Source organism: Crinia signifera, chromosome 1 (genome assembly GCF_055691185.1).
Source record: "Crinia signifera chromosome 1, ASM5569118v1, whole genome shotgun sequence".
NCBI lineage: Eukaryota > Metazoa > Chordata > Amphibia > Anura > Myobatrachidae > Crinia > Crinia signifera.
Genome location: NC_139217.1, coordinates 1,913,402 through 1,928,972, shown reverse-complemented (window position 1 = coordinate 1,928,972; position 15,571 = coordinate 1,913,402). Strand labels below are relative to the sequence as shown.

Below are 15,571 nucleotides of genomic sequence, written 5' to 3'. Positions count from 1 at the left end.
CAATGGATTTGTATACATGCAGCCCTCTGTGGTGGGATCATTGCGGTTATGGTATAAATCATAGCTAGGCAGTCATAATGGTCGACAGAGTCACAATGTCGACATGGTTAAAAGGTTGACCTGGAGGTAGAGTTCATGTGTAACAGAAAAACGTGCGTAGCATTATCATAGATGCTTGGTCATCACTGCACACTTCCATATTTCAGACTCGGTCTGTTCGGCGCTGCTGTCTGGGACCATTGATACAGTCATATAAGCTGATATAGGACAGAGTATATTATAATGCTGCATTTCTTATGTCTTGCAGAAAGTAACAAACCACATTCTGGGCCGGAAGAGCCCCTGGAACTGAGCGCGGACCCGTCCACCCTTCATACCGCGATTCGCCTTAATTCCCCACATGTGAACATATAAACCGCGCAGTTTGTCCTGTTGTCTTGTTTCATCATTGTACCATAGTTCTGTATTTTATATAACTTATTTGGGCCTAGGCTGTGTATGTATTTAACATATATTTTTGTAAGACAATAATGGTGTATTTTTAAACTTCCAGCAATAAATTAACGATGCTAAAATAGATCTTAATAAACTTTTTTAATGTGTAACTGTTAATTATGGTGATAAAACAAACAATCTTGGACTTTAGACACATTGAGGGTCTGGATTGGTTGGTGGGTCGGGCCAAGAACAAATGGACACATGGTACAGTAGGTGATCCGGATCTCACACTGTAGTAACCGCCAATATCGTTTGTTATTCTTGAGAGAGTCAGCGTAAAATCAGAACTTTCATGGAACTGTAATGAATTTTGTGTGTACTGATGGTGTTGGCCTAACCATGAGAGATTCTTGCATTGTAGTATCGCAGTATATACTGTGTGATTAGCTAGCATTAGTGGAAATGCCTGAAATAGTGAAATATTCTAGTCAGTATTTGTCCACACCCATAAACTGTAATACAAACAGTCCCGGCGTCCCCTCACTCTCAGGACACGTGTAATACAGACAGTCCCGGCGTCCCCTCACTCTCAGGACACGTGTAATACAGACAGTCCCGGCGTCCCCTCACTCTCAGGACACGTGTAATACAGACAGTCCCGGCGTCCCCTCACTCTCAGTACACGTGTAATACAGACAGTCCCGGCGTCCCCTCACTCTCAGGACACGTGTAATACAGACAGTCCCGGCGTCCCCTCACTCTCAGGACACGTGTAATACAGACAGTCCCGGCGTCCCCTCACTCTCAGGACACGTGTAATACAGACAGTCCCGGCGTCCCCTCACTCTCAGTACACGTGTAATACAGACAGTCCCGGCGTCCCCTCACTCTCAGGACACGTGTAATACAGACAGTCCCGGCGTCCCCTCACTCTCAGGACACGTGTAATACAGACAGTCCCGGCGTCCCCTCACTCTCAGGACACGTGTAATACAGACAGTCCCGGCGTCCCCTCACTCTCAGGACACGTGTAATACAGACAGTCCTGGCGTCCCCTCACTCTCAGGACACGTGTAATACAAACAGTCCCGGCGTCCCCTCACTCTCAGGACACGTGTAATACAGACAGTCCCGGTGTCCCCTCACTCTCAGGACACGTGTAATACAGACAGTCCCGGCGTCCCCTCACTCTCAGGACACGTGTAATACAGACAGTCCCGGCGTCCCCTCACTCTCAGGACACGTGTAATACAGACAGTCCCGGCGTCCCCTCACTCTCAGTACACGTGTAATACAGACAGTCCCGGCGTCCCCTCACTCTCAGGACACGTGTAATACAGACAGTCCCGGCGTCCCCTCACTCTCAGGACACGTGTAATACAGACAGTCCCGGCGTCCCCTCACTCTCAGGACACGTGTAATACAGACAGTCCCGGCGTCCCCTCACTCTCAGGACACGTGTAATACAGACAGTCCTGGCGTCCCCTCACTCTCAGGACACGTGTAATACAAACAGTCCCGGCGTCCCCTCACTCTCAGGACACGTGTAATACAGACAGTCCCGGTGTCCCCTCACTCTCAGGACACGTGTAATACAGACAGTCCCGGCGTCCCCTCACTCTCAGGACACGTGTAATACAGACAGTCCCGGCGTCCCCTCACTCTCAGGACACGTGTAATACAGACAGTCCCGGTGTCCCCTCACTCTCAGGACACGTGTAATACAGACAGTCCCGGCGTCCCCTCACTCTCAGGACACGTGTAATACAGACAGTCCCGGCGTCCCCTCACTCTCAGGACACGTGTAATACAGACAGTCCCGGCGTCCCCTCACTCTCAGTACACGTGTAATACAGACAGACCCGGCGTCCCCTCACTCTCAGGACACATGTAATACAGACAGTCCCGGCGTCCCCTCACACTCAGGACACGTGTAATACAGACAGTCCCGGCGTCCCCTCACTCTCAGGACACGTGTAATACAGACAGTCCCGGCGTCCCCTCACTCTCAGGACACGTGTAATACAGACAGTCCTGGCGTCCCCTCACTCTCAGGACACGTGTAATACAGACAGTCCCGGCGTCCCCTCACTCTCAGGACACGTGTAATACAGACAGTCCCAGCGTCCCCTCACTCTCAGGACACGTGTAATACAGACAGTCCCGGCGTCCCCTCACTCTCAGGACACGTGTAATACAGACAGTCCCGGCGTCCCCTCACTCTCAGGACACGTGTAATACAGACAGTCCCGGCGTCCCTCACTCTCAGGACACGTGTGATACAGACAGTCCCGGCATCCCCTCACTCTCAGGACACGTGTAATACAGACAGGCCCGGCGTCCCCTCACTCTCAGGACACGTGTAATACAGACAGTCCCGGCGTCCCCTGACTCTCAGGACACGTGTAATACAGACAGTCCCGGTGTCCCCTCACTCTCAGGACACGTGTAATACAGACAGTCCCGGCTTCCCCTCACTCTCAGGACACGTGTAATACAGACAGTCCCGGTGTCCCCTCACTCTCAGGACACGTGTAATACAGACAGTCCCGGCGTCCCTCACTCTCAGGACACGTGTGATACAGACAGTCCCGGCATCCCCTCACTCTCAGGACACGTGTGATACAGACAGGCCCGGCGTCCCCTCACTCTCAGGACACGTGTAATACAGACAGTCCCGGCGTCCCCTCACTCTCAGGACACGTGTAATACAGACAGTCCCGGCGTCCCCTCACTCTCAGGACACGTGTAATACAGACAGTCCCGGCGTCCCCTCACTCTCAGGACACGTGTAATACAGACAGTCCCGGCGTCCCCTCACTCTCAGGACACGTGTAATACAGACAGTCCCGGCGTCCCCTCACTCTCAGGACACAGGTAATACAGACAGTCCCGGTGTCCCCTCACTCTCAGTACACGTATAATACAGACAGTCCCGGTGTCCCCTCACTCTCAGGACACATGTAATACAGACAGTCCCGGCGTCACCTCACTCTCAGGACACGTAAAATACAGACAGTCCCGGTGTCCCCTCACTCTCAGGACACATGTAATACAGACAGTCCCGGCGTCCCCTCACTCTCAGGACACATGTAATACAGACAGTCCCGGCGTCCCCTCACTCTCAGGACACAGGTAATACAGACAGTCCCGGTGTCCCCTCACTCTCAGTACACGTATAATACAGACAGTCCCGGTGTCCCCTCACTCTCAGGACACATGTAATACAGACAGTCCCGGCGTCACCTCACTCTCAGGACACGTGTAATACAGACAGTCCCGGCGTCCCATCACTCTCAGGACACGTGTAATACAGACAGTCCCGGCGTCCCCTCACTCTCAGGACACGTGTAATACAGACAGTCCCGGCGTCCCCTCACTCTCAGGACACGTGTAATACAGACAGTCCCGGCGTCCCCTCACTCTCAGGACACGTGCAATACAGACAGTCCCGGCATCCCCTCACTCTCAGGACACGTGTAATACAGACAGTCCCGGCGTCCCCTCACTCTCAGGACACGTGTAATACAGACAGTCCCGGCGTCCCCTCACTCTCAGGACACATGTAATACAGACAGTCCCGGTGTCCCCTCACTCTCAGGACACATGTAATACAGACAGTCCCGGCGTCCCCTCACTCTCAGGACATGTAATACAGACAGTCCCGGCGTCCCCTCACTCTCAGGACATGTAATACAGACAGTCCCGGCGTCCCCTCACTCTCAGGACACGTGTAATACAGACAGTCCCGGCGTCCCCTCACTCTCAAGACACGTGTAATACAGACAGTCCCGGTGTCCCCTCACTCTCAGGACACGTGTAATACAGACAGTCCCGGCGTCCCCTCACTCTCAGGACAGGTGTAATACAGACAGTCCCGGCATCCCCTCACTCTCAGGACACGTGTAATACAGACAGTCCCGGGGTCTCCTCACTCTCAGGACACGTGTAATACAGACAGTCCCGTGTCCCCTCACTCTCAGGACATGTGTAATATAGACAGTCCCGGCGTCCCCTCACTCTCAGGACACGTGTAATACAGACAGTCCCGGCGTCCCCTCACTCTCAGGACACGTGTAATACAGACAGTCCCGGCGTCCCCTCACTCTCAGGACACGTGTAATACAGACAGTCCCGGTGTCCCCTCACTCTCAGGACACGTGTAATACAGACAGTCCCGGTGTCCCCTCACTCTCAGGACACGTGTAATACAGACAGTCCCGGCGTCCCCTCACTCTCAGGACACATGTAAAACAGACAGTCCCGGTGTCCCCTCTCTCTCAGGACACGTGTAATACAGACAGTCCCGGTGTCCCCTCACTCTCAGGACACGTGTAATACAGACAGTCCCGGGGTCCCCTCACTCTCAGGACACGTGTAATACACACGTTTCCGGCGTCCCCTCACTCTCCAGACATGTGTAATACAGACAGTACCGGCGTCCCCTTACTCTCGGGACACGTAATACAGACACTCCCGGCGTCCCCTCACTCTCGGGGCACGTATAATACATGCGTACCCTCACTCTCGGGACACATGTTATACACACAGTCCCGGCGTACCCTCACTCTCGGGACACGTATAATACACGCAGTCCTGGCGTACCTTCACTCTCGGGGACATGTATAATACACACTGTCTTGGCGTACCCTCACCCTTGGGACATGTATAATACACGCGGTTCCGGTGTCCGCTCACACTCAGGACACATATAATACACGTGGTCCCGGCGTCCTCTCACAACGCGTATAATACACACGGTCATGGCGTACCCTCACACTCGAGACATGTATAATACGGTCCTGGCGTACCCTCACTCTCGGGACACGTATAATACACACGGTCCCGGCGTTCTCTCACACTCGGGACACTTATAATACACGTGGTCCCGGCGTACCCTCACTCTCGGAACACGTATAATACACACGGTCCTGGCGTCCTCTCACTCTCAGGACACGTCTAATACACGCGGTCCAGGCGTTCTCTCACACTCGGGACACTTATAATACACACAGGCCTGGCGTACACTCACACACAGGACATGTATAATACACACGGTCCAGGCGTCCACCTGGCAAAGCCGGATCCCTGCGCTGTACCGTGGCTGCATGAGTCAAATTCCCTGGTGGCCATTTGCTAGCAGGGAGAGTGGGCTCTCCTCAGACAGCAGCTCCCCCGGGGACAGTAGGTGGCACATCCCACACCAGATTCCCACCACTGCTCCTTCCGGACATCAGCTACATGTGGCCAGAGACATTGAGAGCTTCGAAGCCACCCAGGGATCCACTGCTTCGCCACCAGAGAGCCTGGGCTTGTCCTCCCAATACCTCTCCTCACAGGACACAGGTTACCGTGTGTGCTCCAGTCAGCCATACCTGCTTAAGGAGCCGAGTGCCATTTCTTTCTTTGCATTGTATCCCCTGTATGCTTTCTGTGTATTGTGTACTGCATTACCACTATCACTGCCTGTCAGCACTATACTGTGTTATCTGTACCTATAAGCTGCCTGTCTATTTGGATTCGGTATGAAATACCGACGGTCAAAATACCAACAGCTGTTGACCAACGGTCAAAATCCAGACAAGGTCAAAATCCAGACATATAGAATGTAGACAGGTGAAAAAGTCAACATGACTTTCGGTCAACAGGTCGCGGGGTCAACATGTTTTTTTTCAGGTTTTTTTACCCGAATGTCGACACAGTCAACATGGACACAGTTGGAAGTCAACCACAGCCACTCGCTATGCTTCAGGCACACTATTTCATTCTCCCACCACGCCCTAGTGGATAGTAGGGCATGAAATACCGCCTGTTGGCACATGTCGGCTCAAAAGACCTCGCGACCTGTCGACCAAAAGTCATGTTGGCTTTTTCACCTGTCTACATTCTATATGTCGGTATTCTGACCTCGTCTGGATTTTAAATGTCGGGATTTTGACCTTGTCGGGATTTTGATCATCGGGATTTTGACTGCATCCCGTCTATTTCACTGCTTAAACATATACAGAGCCTGGTTATGTCTTCCAGGGGTAAATCCAGTAAGACTGGGGCCCCAGCGCTGCTGTCCTGCCCAGCCTGTAACGCTTGCCTATCCCCCCAGGACTATGTCCAGGACGGCTTATCCGCAAACTGCTACAATACGCAGGCGCCGCCCACAGCTGCAGCCTCCTCTCAGGAGCCAACTTGGGTGACATCGCTTACCCAGATGATGGAACAGCTGGTAGATAGGCTCTCACCTGCACCGTCCCAGCAGCCTGTGATGCCATCCCCATCCCAGGCTGGATTGGTTACCCCGGCATTGGAACCGCCGTGGGTGAGCGCATTATCCGCCTCTGTTCAGAGCTTGCGAAACACCTTACAGGGTAAACCTGATAAGCGCAGGGCTACGGTCAGGGAAAGCTCCTCCTTTCCGCCCTTATCTCGTTCCGATTTGGAAGAAAATGCGGGATCTGTATCCTCTGATGAGCAGGTCGTCTCCATCAAAGAGGACGTCCTATCACGCATTGACGTGAATGCTTTAGTTACAGCAGTCAAAGAGGCCCTTAGTATAGAGGACCCAGCTTTGCCGCCTAAATCCATTGGTCCTACCTTTAAATGCACTAAGACAGGTATGTCCAAACTGTGGCCCTCCAGCTGTTGTGAAACTACACATCCCAGCATGCCTTGCCATAGTTTTTGCATTCCCTAATAGCAAAACTGTGGCAAGGCATGATGGGAATTGTAGTTTCCCAACAGCTGGAGAGCCATAGTTTGGACATGGCTGAACTAAGAGAACTCTTGCTTAGTTTCCCAAGTCCGACGACTTGGAGAGTATCCTTTGGGAGGTACCCAATAGGTAATTTACCTTACATAGGCAGTTCAACCCCCTTCCTCAGGAGGATAGGGTCCGGCTCCTAAGGTAAACACTTATGTGGCTTAGCTAGTGAGATCCTCTACACTGCCCATCCCAACTGCGTCTCCCAAGGACCATGCGGATCAGAAGTTGGAAAACTTCCTCAAGCATGACTGCAGGAGCCGTAGCTAGACCTACCTTGGTATCTGCCTGGGTGGCTAAGGCCATGGTTGAATATACAACTACTCTTGCAGCGGACACATCCGCGGGCATGCGGCAGAGAACCTTCTTCCTACTATTGACAAGATACATCAAGCCGCGCTCTATTTGGGCGAGGCAGCCATTGATGGGTCCACCCTAAAATCTAGAGTGTTGGCTTCAGCAGTTGCAGCATGGTGCTCTTTGGGGCTGCGCTCTTGGAAGGCAGACCCTGACTCCAAAAAAGCCTTAGAGGTGCTTCCCTTTGAGGGTTCCCATTTCTTTGGGTCCACACTGGATAAAATAGTAGCTGCGGTAACAGCTTCCAAGGCAGCTTTCCTACCTTCTGCTTCAACTTAATGTCCTTTTGCTTCCAGGGCAGAGGTAGGGGACATTCCTTTTCTTGGATGCAACTCCAGGTTGCCAGGTCCTCCAAACCCAAAGGTGTCCCTGGGCCACCAGGTGCCCTGACCCTAAGCCAGAGGACAAATTATTTGCATGAATGGGCGGGCCTCCACCTGGGGGGATCCCAAGGTGGGAGGCCGCCTGTTGGGGTTTTCAAATGTCTGGCTGGAGTCTACAACAGACGCCTGGGTCAGAGACATAATCTGCAGAGGCTACTCCCTAACCTAAATGAGGTAACTTTATTAACTTGATAAAGTTACCTCTTAAGGTAATGAAACGCGTTGTGTTAACTCTTGGGACCCATTGTGTTTTATTGGAATGCCAACTTGCCCAAAACCTTGGACATTTACCTGTACATTATTCTGGATCATTGCTATCTTCAGCCCTATTGGAGTACCCTCAACCTTGGATATCAGCTATCCACTAGTAAGGAATCTTTGGATGTTATACAACCCCCTTTCTGGGACTGCAATCCTGCAATGGCACAAAGAGGACCTACCACCAATTGAACTCCATTCATTTGGGAACTGCCATTCATCGATCCAGTGCAGGTTTATAATTCCATCCTATCCCTATTAGAGTCCCAAGATTTGTTTTTATTTTCATTTATACTTAGATTTTATCCTTCTTTACATTTTATTTATACCTGTTATTAAATTGTGATATTTGATCAATCACTTCTCGCAATTATTGAATTAGAGCGCTATTCTTTCTGTTTTTGCATCTTTTGTCATTTGGGTTCTAACTAATCCCACAAACAGCTGCTCCTCTTGAGCAAACAGCCCTGACGAGTGCTCAGAACAGTATTTACAGTTTCCTCCGGGTGTCGGTTCATGCTTGCACAAGGGTCTTGGGGTCAATGGTATCAACCTTCGACATGACAAAATATGCACAATTCCACTTCCGTCTGCTACGAGAGATCCTCACCAAGTGGTCAGGATCCTACACCAACATCCGGTCCCAATTGATTGCATTATCCTTGGACGTATATCTCTCACCCTCCTGGTGGCTTCTAGACCAGAACCTCATGGCGGGGAGACCATTTTGGATCCAACAGTAGACTCTCCTCACACCAGTCTCCGTGGGTGGGGGGCAGTGACTTGCCAGTAGTCCTTCCAGGGACTATGGAACTCACAGGAAGGCCAGCTGCCCATCAATGTCCTCGAACTGAGGGCAGTCTACCGGGCTCTTTGCGTGGTGAAACCCTGGCTTTGAGATCGTCCAGTGCAGATCCAGTTGGACAATGTAACTATGGTGGCTTATATAAACCACCAGGGCAGCACTTGCAGTCGTGCTGCCATGGCAGAGACCTCCCACATCTTTTGATGGGTGGAGAACATCCCTGCTCTCATGGCAATCTATATCCCTGGAGTCCTCAATTGGGAAGCAGACTTCCTGAGCCATCAGACTCTGGATGTCGATGAATGGGCCCTTCATCCGGAGGTCCTCAATTGGGAAGCAGACTTCCTGAGCCATCAGACTCTGGATGTCGATGAATGGGCCCTTCATCCGGAGGTGTTCCAGATGCTGGTTCAACGCTGGGGCATACCCAAGGTGGACTTGATGGCATCGCGCCAAACCACAAGGTCACCCTTTATGCATCCCTCCAGCAATTGGTGAGGGAGCCCACTCGTAAGGACGCAATATTAGACTTAATACTTACAAATGGTGACAGAATATCTGACATAAATGTGGGTGAAAATCTGGGATCCAGTGACCATCAAGCAGTATGGTTCAAAATAAAGACAGAGACTGACTCATCGCACACAAAAACAAAGGTGTTAGATTTTAGAAAGGCTGATTTTGTAGAGATGGGAAACTCTGTAAGGGATTCTTTGGCAGAGTGGAAGAACTTGGAAGGAGTGCAGGATAAGTGGGAAAAATTAAAAAGTGCAATTCTAAAAGCAACAGAACTTTGTGTCAAAAGAGTTAGGAAAAACACAAGAAAAAGAAAGCCATTGTGGTTTGCAAAAGAAGTAGCAAGTATTGTGAAAGCAAAAAAGTTAGCCTTTAAGAAATTTAAGCAGACCCAGAAGAATGAGGACAAAGAGGTGTATCTTGTTAGACAGAAGGAGGCTAAGAAGGTAATCAGATGTGCAAAAGCACAGGCTGAAGAGAAAATGGCCCAGTCAGTGGGTAAAGGGGGGAAAACTTTTTTTTAGGTATATAAGTGAAAGGAGAAAAACAAAAAGTGGAATAATTAGACTGAAGACAGAGAGTGGAAGTTTTCTTGAGGGGGACAATGTAATAGCAGATAATATTAATAATTATTTCTGCTCAGTATTCACTGCTGAAAGAGAGAGGAAGGGGCCACAGTTAAGTTGCAAGTATAGTCAGAAAACTGAGGGAGAGACAAGCACATTTACATTGGAGAAAGTCCTCACAGAACTCTCAAAACTGAAAGTGGATAAATCAATGGGGCCAGATGGGATGGGATGCGGTCATCTATTAGAATGAACTTAGGTCTACAGTCATTAGGTCGACCCCACTAGGTCGACTGGCAGGAAGGTCGACCTGACTTAAGGTCGACATGGGCCAAGGTCGACATGACTTAAGGTCGAATTTGCATAAAGGCGAGCGAAGCGAGGGTCCGATTCTCATTGCCAACTGTGTCCATGTCGACTGTGTCGACATTCGGATCAAAAAAACAGTGAAAAACCCATGTCGACCTTATGACCAGTCGACCTTCCTCATGTCGACCTTTATGAAAATTCGACTAAGTCATGTCGACCTTGGCCCATGTCGACCTTAAGTCAGGTCGACCTTCCTGCCAATCGACCTAGTGGGGTCGACCTAATGACTGTAGACCTAAATGCAGTCTGACGAATGATCCCATTCCGATGGGATACATCCAAGGATACTAAAAGAGCTTAAAGGGGAGCTGGTAAAACCAATAACAGAATTATTCAACCAGTCACTAGCTACTGGAGTAATCCCAGAGGACTGGAAAACAGCGAATGTAGTCCCACTGCACAAAAGTGGAAGCAAAGAAGAGGTAAGCAACTATCGACCAGTGAGCCTTACATCAGTAGTAGGGAAATTGATGGAAACACTCTTAAAACAAAGAGTTGTAGAATATCTCAAAACCAGCAATTTACAGGATCCAAAACAGCATGGGTTTACTGGGGGAAGATCATGTCAAACAAATCTTATTGACTTTTTTGACTGGGTGACTAAAGTAATAGATCAAGGTGGGGCTGTAGATGTAGCTTATCTAGACTTTAGTAAAGCTTTTGACACTGTCCCACATCGCAGATTGTTAAATAAACTTGAAAGCTTGGGATTGGATTCTAAGATAGTTGAATGGATAAGAGCGTGGTTGCAGGACAGAAAACAGAGAGTTGTAGTAAACGGAGTACAGTCAAAGGAGGGAAAGGTTACAAGTGGAGTACCCCAGGGATCTGTACTTGGACCGGTGCTTTTTAATATCTTTATTGGTGATCTTGCAAATGGAATTGAGGGTAAAATGTGCCTTTTTGCAGATGACACAAAGGTATGCAACAGGGTAGACACACCAGGAGGGGTAAAACAAATGATTGAGGATCTAGGCAGATTAGAGAAATGGTCAAGAGAATGGCAACTACAGTTTAATGCCAAAAAATGCAAAATCATGCACTTGGGTCTCAGAAATCCAAAGACTCAATATAGTATAAATGGCACTATAATGGAAACTACTGAGGAAGAGAGGGATCTAGGTATCACTATTTCAGGGGACTTAAAAGCAGGTAGGCAATGTAACAAAGCAATGAAGAAGGCAAGTCAGATGCTTGGTTGCATAGGGAGAGGTATCAGCAGTAGAAAGAAAGAAGTAATAATGCCACTGTATAGGTCATTGGTACGACCTCACCTAGAGTATTGTGTTCAGTTCTGGAGGCCATATCTCCAGAAGGATATAAATACATTAGAGACTGTACAAAGAAGGGCAACTAAAATGGTGCATGGCCTACATCACAAAACGTACCAGGAAAGACTAAAAGATCTTAATATGTATACTTTAGAGCAAAAAAGGGAAAGGGGGGACATGATAGAAACTTTCAAATATATCAAGGGCTTTAACAAGGTACAGGTGGGAGACATTCTTCACAGGAAGAGGAGCAGCAGAACACGAGCACATGCACTGACACTAGGGGGGAGGAAGGTACAGGTGGGAGACATTCTTCACAGGAAGAGGAGCAACAGAACACGAGGACACGCACTGACACTAGAGGGAGGAAGGTACAGGTGGGAGACATTCGTCACAGGAAGAGGAGCAGCAGAACACGAGGACATGCACTGACACTAGGGGGGAGGAAGGTACAGGTGGGAGACATTCTTCACAGGAAGAGGAGCAACAGAACACGAGGACATGCACTGACACTAGGGGGAGGAAGGTACAGGTGGGAGACATCAGTCACAGGAAGAGGAGCAGCAGAACACGAGGACATGCACTGACACTAGGGGGAGGAAGGTACAGGTGGGAGACATTAGTCACAGGAAGAGGAGCAGCAGAACACGAGGACATGTGCTGACACTAGAGGGAGGAAGGTACAGGTGGGAGACATTAGTCACAGGAAGAGGAGCAGCAGAACACGAGGACATGCACTGACACTAGGGGGAGGAAGGTACAGGTGGGAGACATTCTTCACAGGAAGAGGAGCAGCAGAACACGAGGACATGCACTGACACTAGAGGGAGGAAGATTCAGGGGAAATGTGCGGAAGAATTTTTTCACAGAAAGAGTAGTAGATAAGTGGAATAGCCTCCCAACAGAGGTGGTAGACGCAAATACAGTAGTACAATTTAAACATGCTTGGGATAGGCATATTGATATCCTTACAAAAAAATAAGGATCAAATATGGTTTGAGGTAACATGTTTAAAAAAAGGGGCAGACTAGATGGGCCAAGTGGTTCTTATCTGCCGTCAAATTCTATGTTTCTATGTTTATGGATCCAGGACTCACAACCCAAGGGCTTACATGTCGGGCGCCCTGTCAACCCCGTGGCCTTTTGCCCTAATGTATGCCTTTCCTCTGATTTTGCTCCTCCTGAGGATGATCCGCAAGTTGAAGGCGGAGGGTGGCACGTTGATCCTTGTGGCTCCCAGTTGGCCCAGAAGGATCTGGTTCTTCGATCTGTCAGTGGCTCCTCCAATCAGTCTATCTACATCCAAATCTGCTCTCTGCGGGACCATGTCTACACCCGGATTTGGGGTGCCTGGCTGTTGAGACCTCCCTGTTAAGATCCAGAGGCTTCAATGCCCAGGACTTATCGATTGGCCAGGATTCTGTCCTTCTTACAAAAGGTCCTGGAGGCCAGTTTGCGCTTGTCTTCTTTGAAGGCTTGTTCCGTAGGAAGTTAGCGTTGTTGCCGGATGTCCGTACATTCATGCAGGGTGTCCTACATATATTCAGCCTCCCTTTGTTCCCCTACGGGTTGTTTTCCTGGCCCCTCAGGTCAAACCTTTGTGGTCAGTGGACTTTTGTTGACTCACCTGGAAAATAACTCCTGTTGGCGATTGCTTCGGCCAGGAGAGTGTCTGACCGGTCAGCTCTCTCGCGGCCCCCGTTTATGATCTTACATTCAGATCGTGCGGTCCTTAGAACTGTTCCTATTCACCTCCCTAAAGTTGTATCCAGGTTTCACGTCAACCAGGAGATTGTGGTCCCAGTCTCTCGGGGGCCGCATGCTTCTCCTGCGCAGTCTTCATTGGATGTTGTCCGTGCCTGATGCATTTATGCATCTCCTTCCGTAAATCGGAGACTCTCTTTGTACTGTACGGGTTTCAAAAGGGCGGATGGCCTGCTATTAAGCAGACAATTGCCCACTGGCTTTGCACTGTCATCAGGCAGGCATACGTGGTTGCTTCCCTACCGGTTCCTGCGGGGGCCCGAGTTAATTTTACTAGGTCTGTGGGTGCATCTTGGGCTATTAGGGGCAGTGCAACAGCTGAAGAAATTTGCAAGGAGGTGACTGTCCTCCGCCAATACTTTCTTATGCTTTTTTGCATTCAATACATTTGCCTCCCAGGACTCGGCCTTCGGCCAGTGTGTACTTGCTGCAGCACAGGACCCTTAGGTGGATATTTTAGGATGTCACAGCATTAGCATGTGGCCCCTGATGTGTCTCAAAGAATAAAAGGAGATTTACGTCTTACCTGTTAAATCTTTCTTTGAGGATGTCAGGGCCACAGGGTCCCTCCCTGCCACGCCTGCTTTAGATCCGTAACTGTTATAGTTACCTAGTTCCTCTGTTGAGTGACCTCACCTGTTCAGACTGTGTTTCTGTATGGCGCTTCTCTTCTTTCTCTCGTCTCCTGCCTTGGCTTGTTAAAAAACTGAGTTGCCTGGCCTGGAGGCGGGATAGGGGAGGAGCTTGGCTGTCTGGGTTTAACCTCTTAGGTGCTGGAAGCTTCTCTCCCATTCCAACTACCCAGCGTTAGCCTGTGGCCCCTGATGTCCTCGAAGAAAGAGATTTAACAGGTAATGGGCCCCATACATCAGCAATCACAATTTATGGATTTCCAGATATAGGGATATTTTGGCCAGATAAATGGAGTTTACAATCTATCTGACTTTCCCACACATTACAGATTTATTTCAGTGATCGGCAGATTTTTCCATCTCAAGATTGCATCTTCATATCTGGAAATTGCCCAATCGATTGTCATTTCAGCTGTTCATAATGTAAATAGATGCCCACACATATAAAAAAGATCTGCAGATAATACCAGATTATTAAGCATGTTTAAAAATCTGATTAAGTAATCGATTGGCGATTTTGATTGGGATTGCCAAAAGGGGGAGCCCACACATCTAAAATTAATTGTGGCAATCATCTCCATATCTGAAAATTGTCACAATTAATTGCTGATGTATGGGGCCCTTAAGACATAAATCTCCTTTCCCCCCCCCCCTGCTGGCCCTCAAGTCCATGTGCTCAGATAAAAACTATTAATTAAGAGAGCGCACCGTGATGTTATAACCAGGAATTTTTTATTTGGGTTTAAAACTATCTATATATAAAAATATTGGTAAGGGTAACATATGGACAATAAAATAATAGCAGTAATAAATCACAACACTAATGTCACGTAACATAAACCTTGGCAGTTTTATCGTATAATATATCAATTCTAATAATTGAGGTTAGCATAAACAAAATCTTGTCCAATCGTATGTTATGCGGATTTCTTCTGAGGAAACCGCCAGCTTCTGTTTCATTACATACAATTGCTCAATGTGGGTGAATACACCACCGCGAGATTGAGCGGCCATCTGCACTTATTTCAAGTACCCCCTTAAAGAGGCTCCCCCATTCTTCCCATCACCAATTCTGCTACACTCATGTGGACTCACATGGGGCAAGAGCACGAAGGGATCTTTACCAACAATTCATCAGGTTTGGTTTCCCAACCTATTCAGCTTTCATACGGTTTGATGAACTTTTTGTTTAATATATGGTTTAATCATCGTAGACTGTCAGGGAGGTTTAAATCCGCATAATATACGAACGCACAATATTTGTTTATTCTAACGTTAATTATTAGAATTTATATATAATACCATAAAACTGCCAAGGTTTATTTTAATTAATTGTCACTATTAGTGTTGTGATTATTATTTGTTATTGTGTATGTGTTACCCTTGCCAATATATTTTAGATAGATAGAACTGAAATAAATACATTTATGGTTATGACATCACATTGCGCTCTCATAA

General features: G+C 48.7%; 1 protein-coding gene across 1 annotated transcript in view; it reads left to right on the top strand.

The window, feature by feature from the left end:
* ALMS1 (ALMS1 centrosome and basal body associated protein) overlaps window positions 1–620 on the top strand; it is a 140,783-nt gene extending 140,163 nt beyond the window's left edge. The window contains exon 18 of the mRNA XM_083159976.1: window positions 308–620. Coding sequence (XP_083016102.1) covers window positions 308–352 — 45 coding nt within the window. The 3' untranslated portion in view covers window positions 353–620. The remainder of the gene's footprint in view (window positions 1–307) is intronic.
* The last annotated feature ends 14,951 nt before the right edge of the window (window positions 621–15,571 follow it).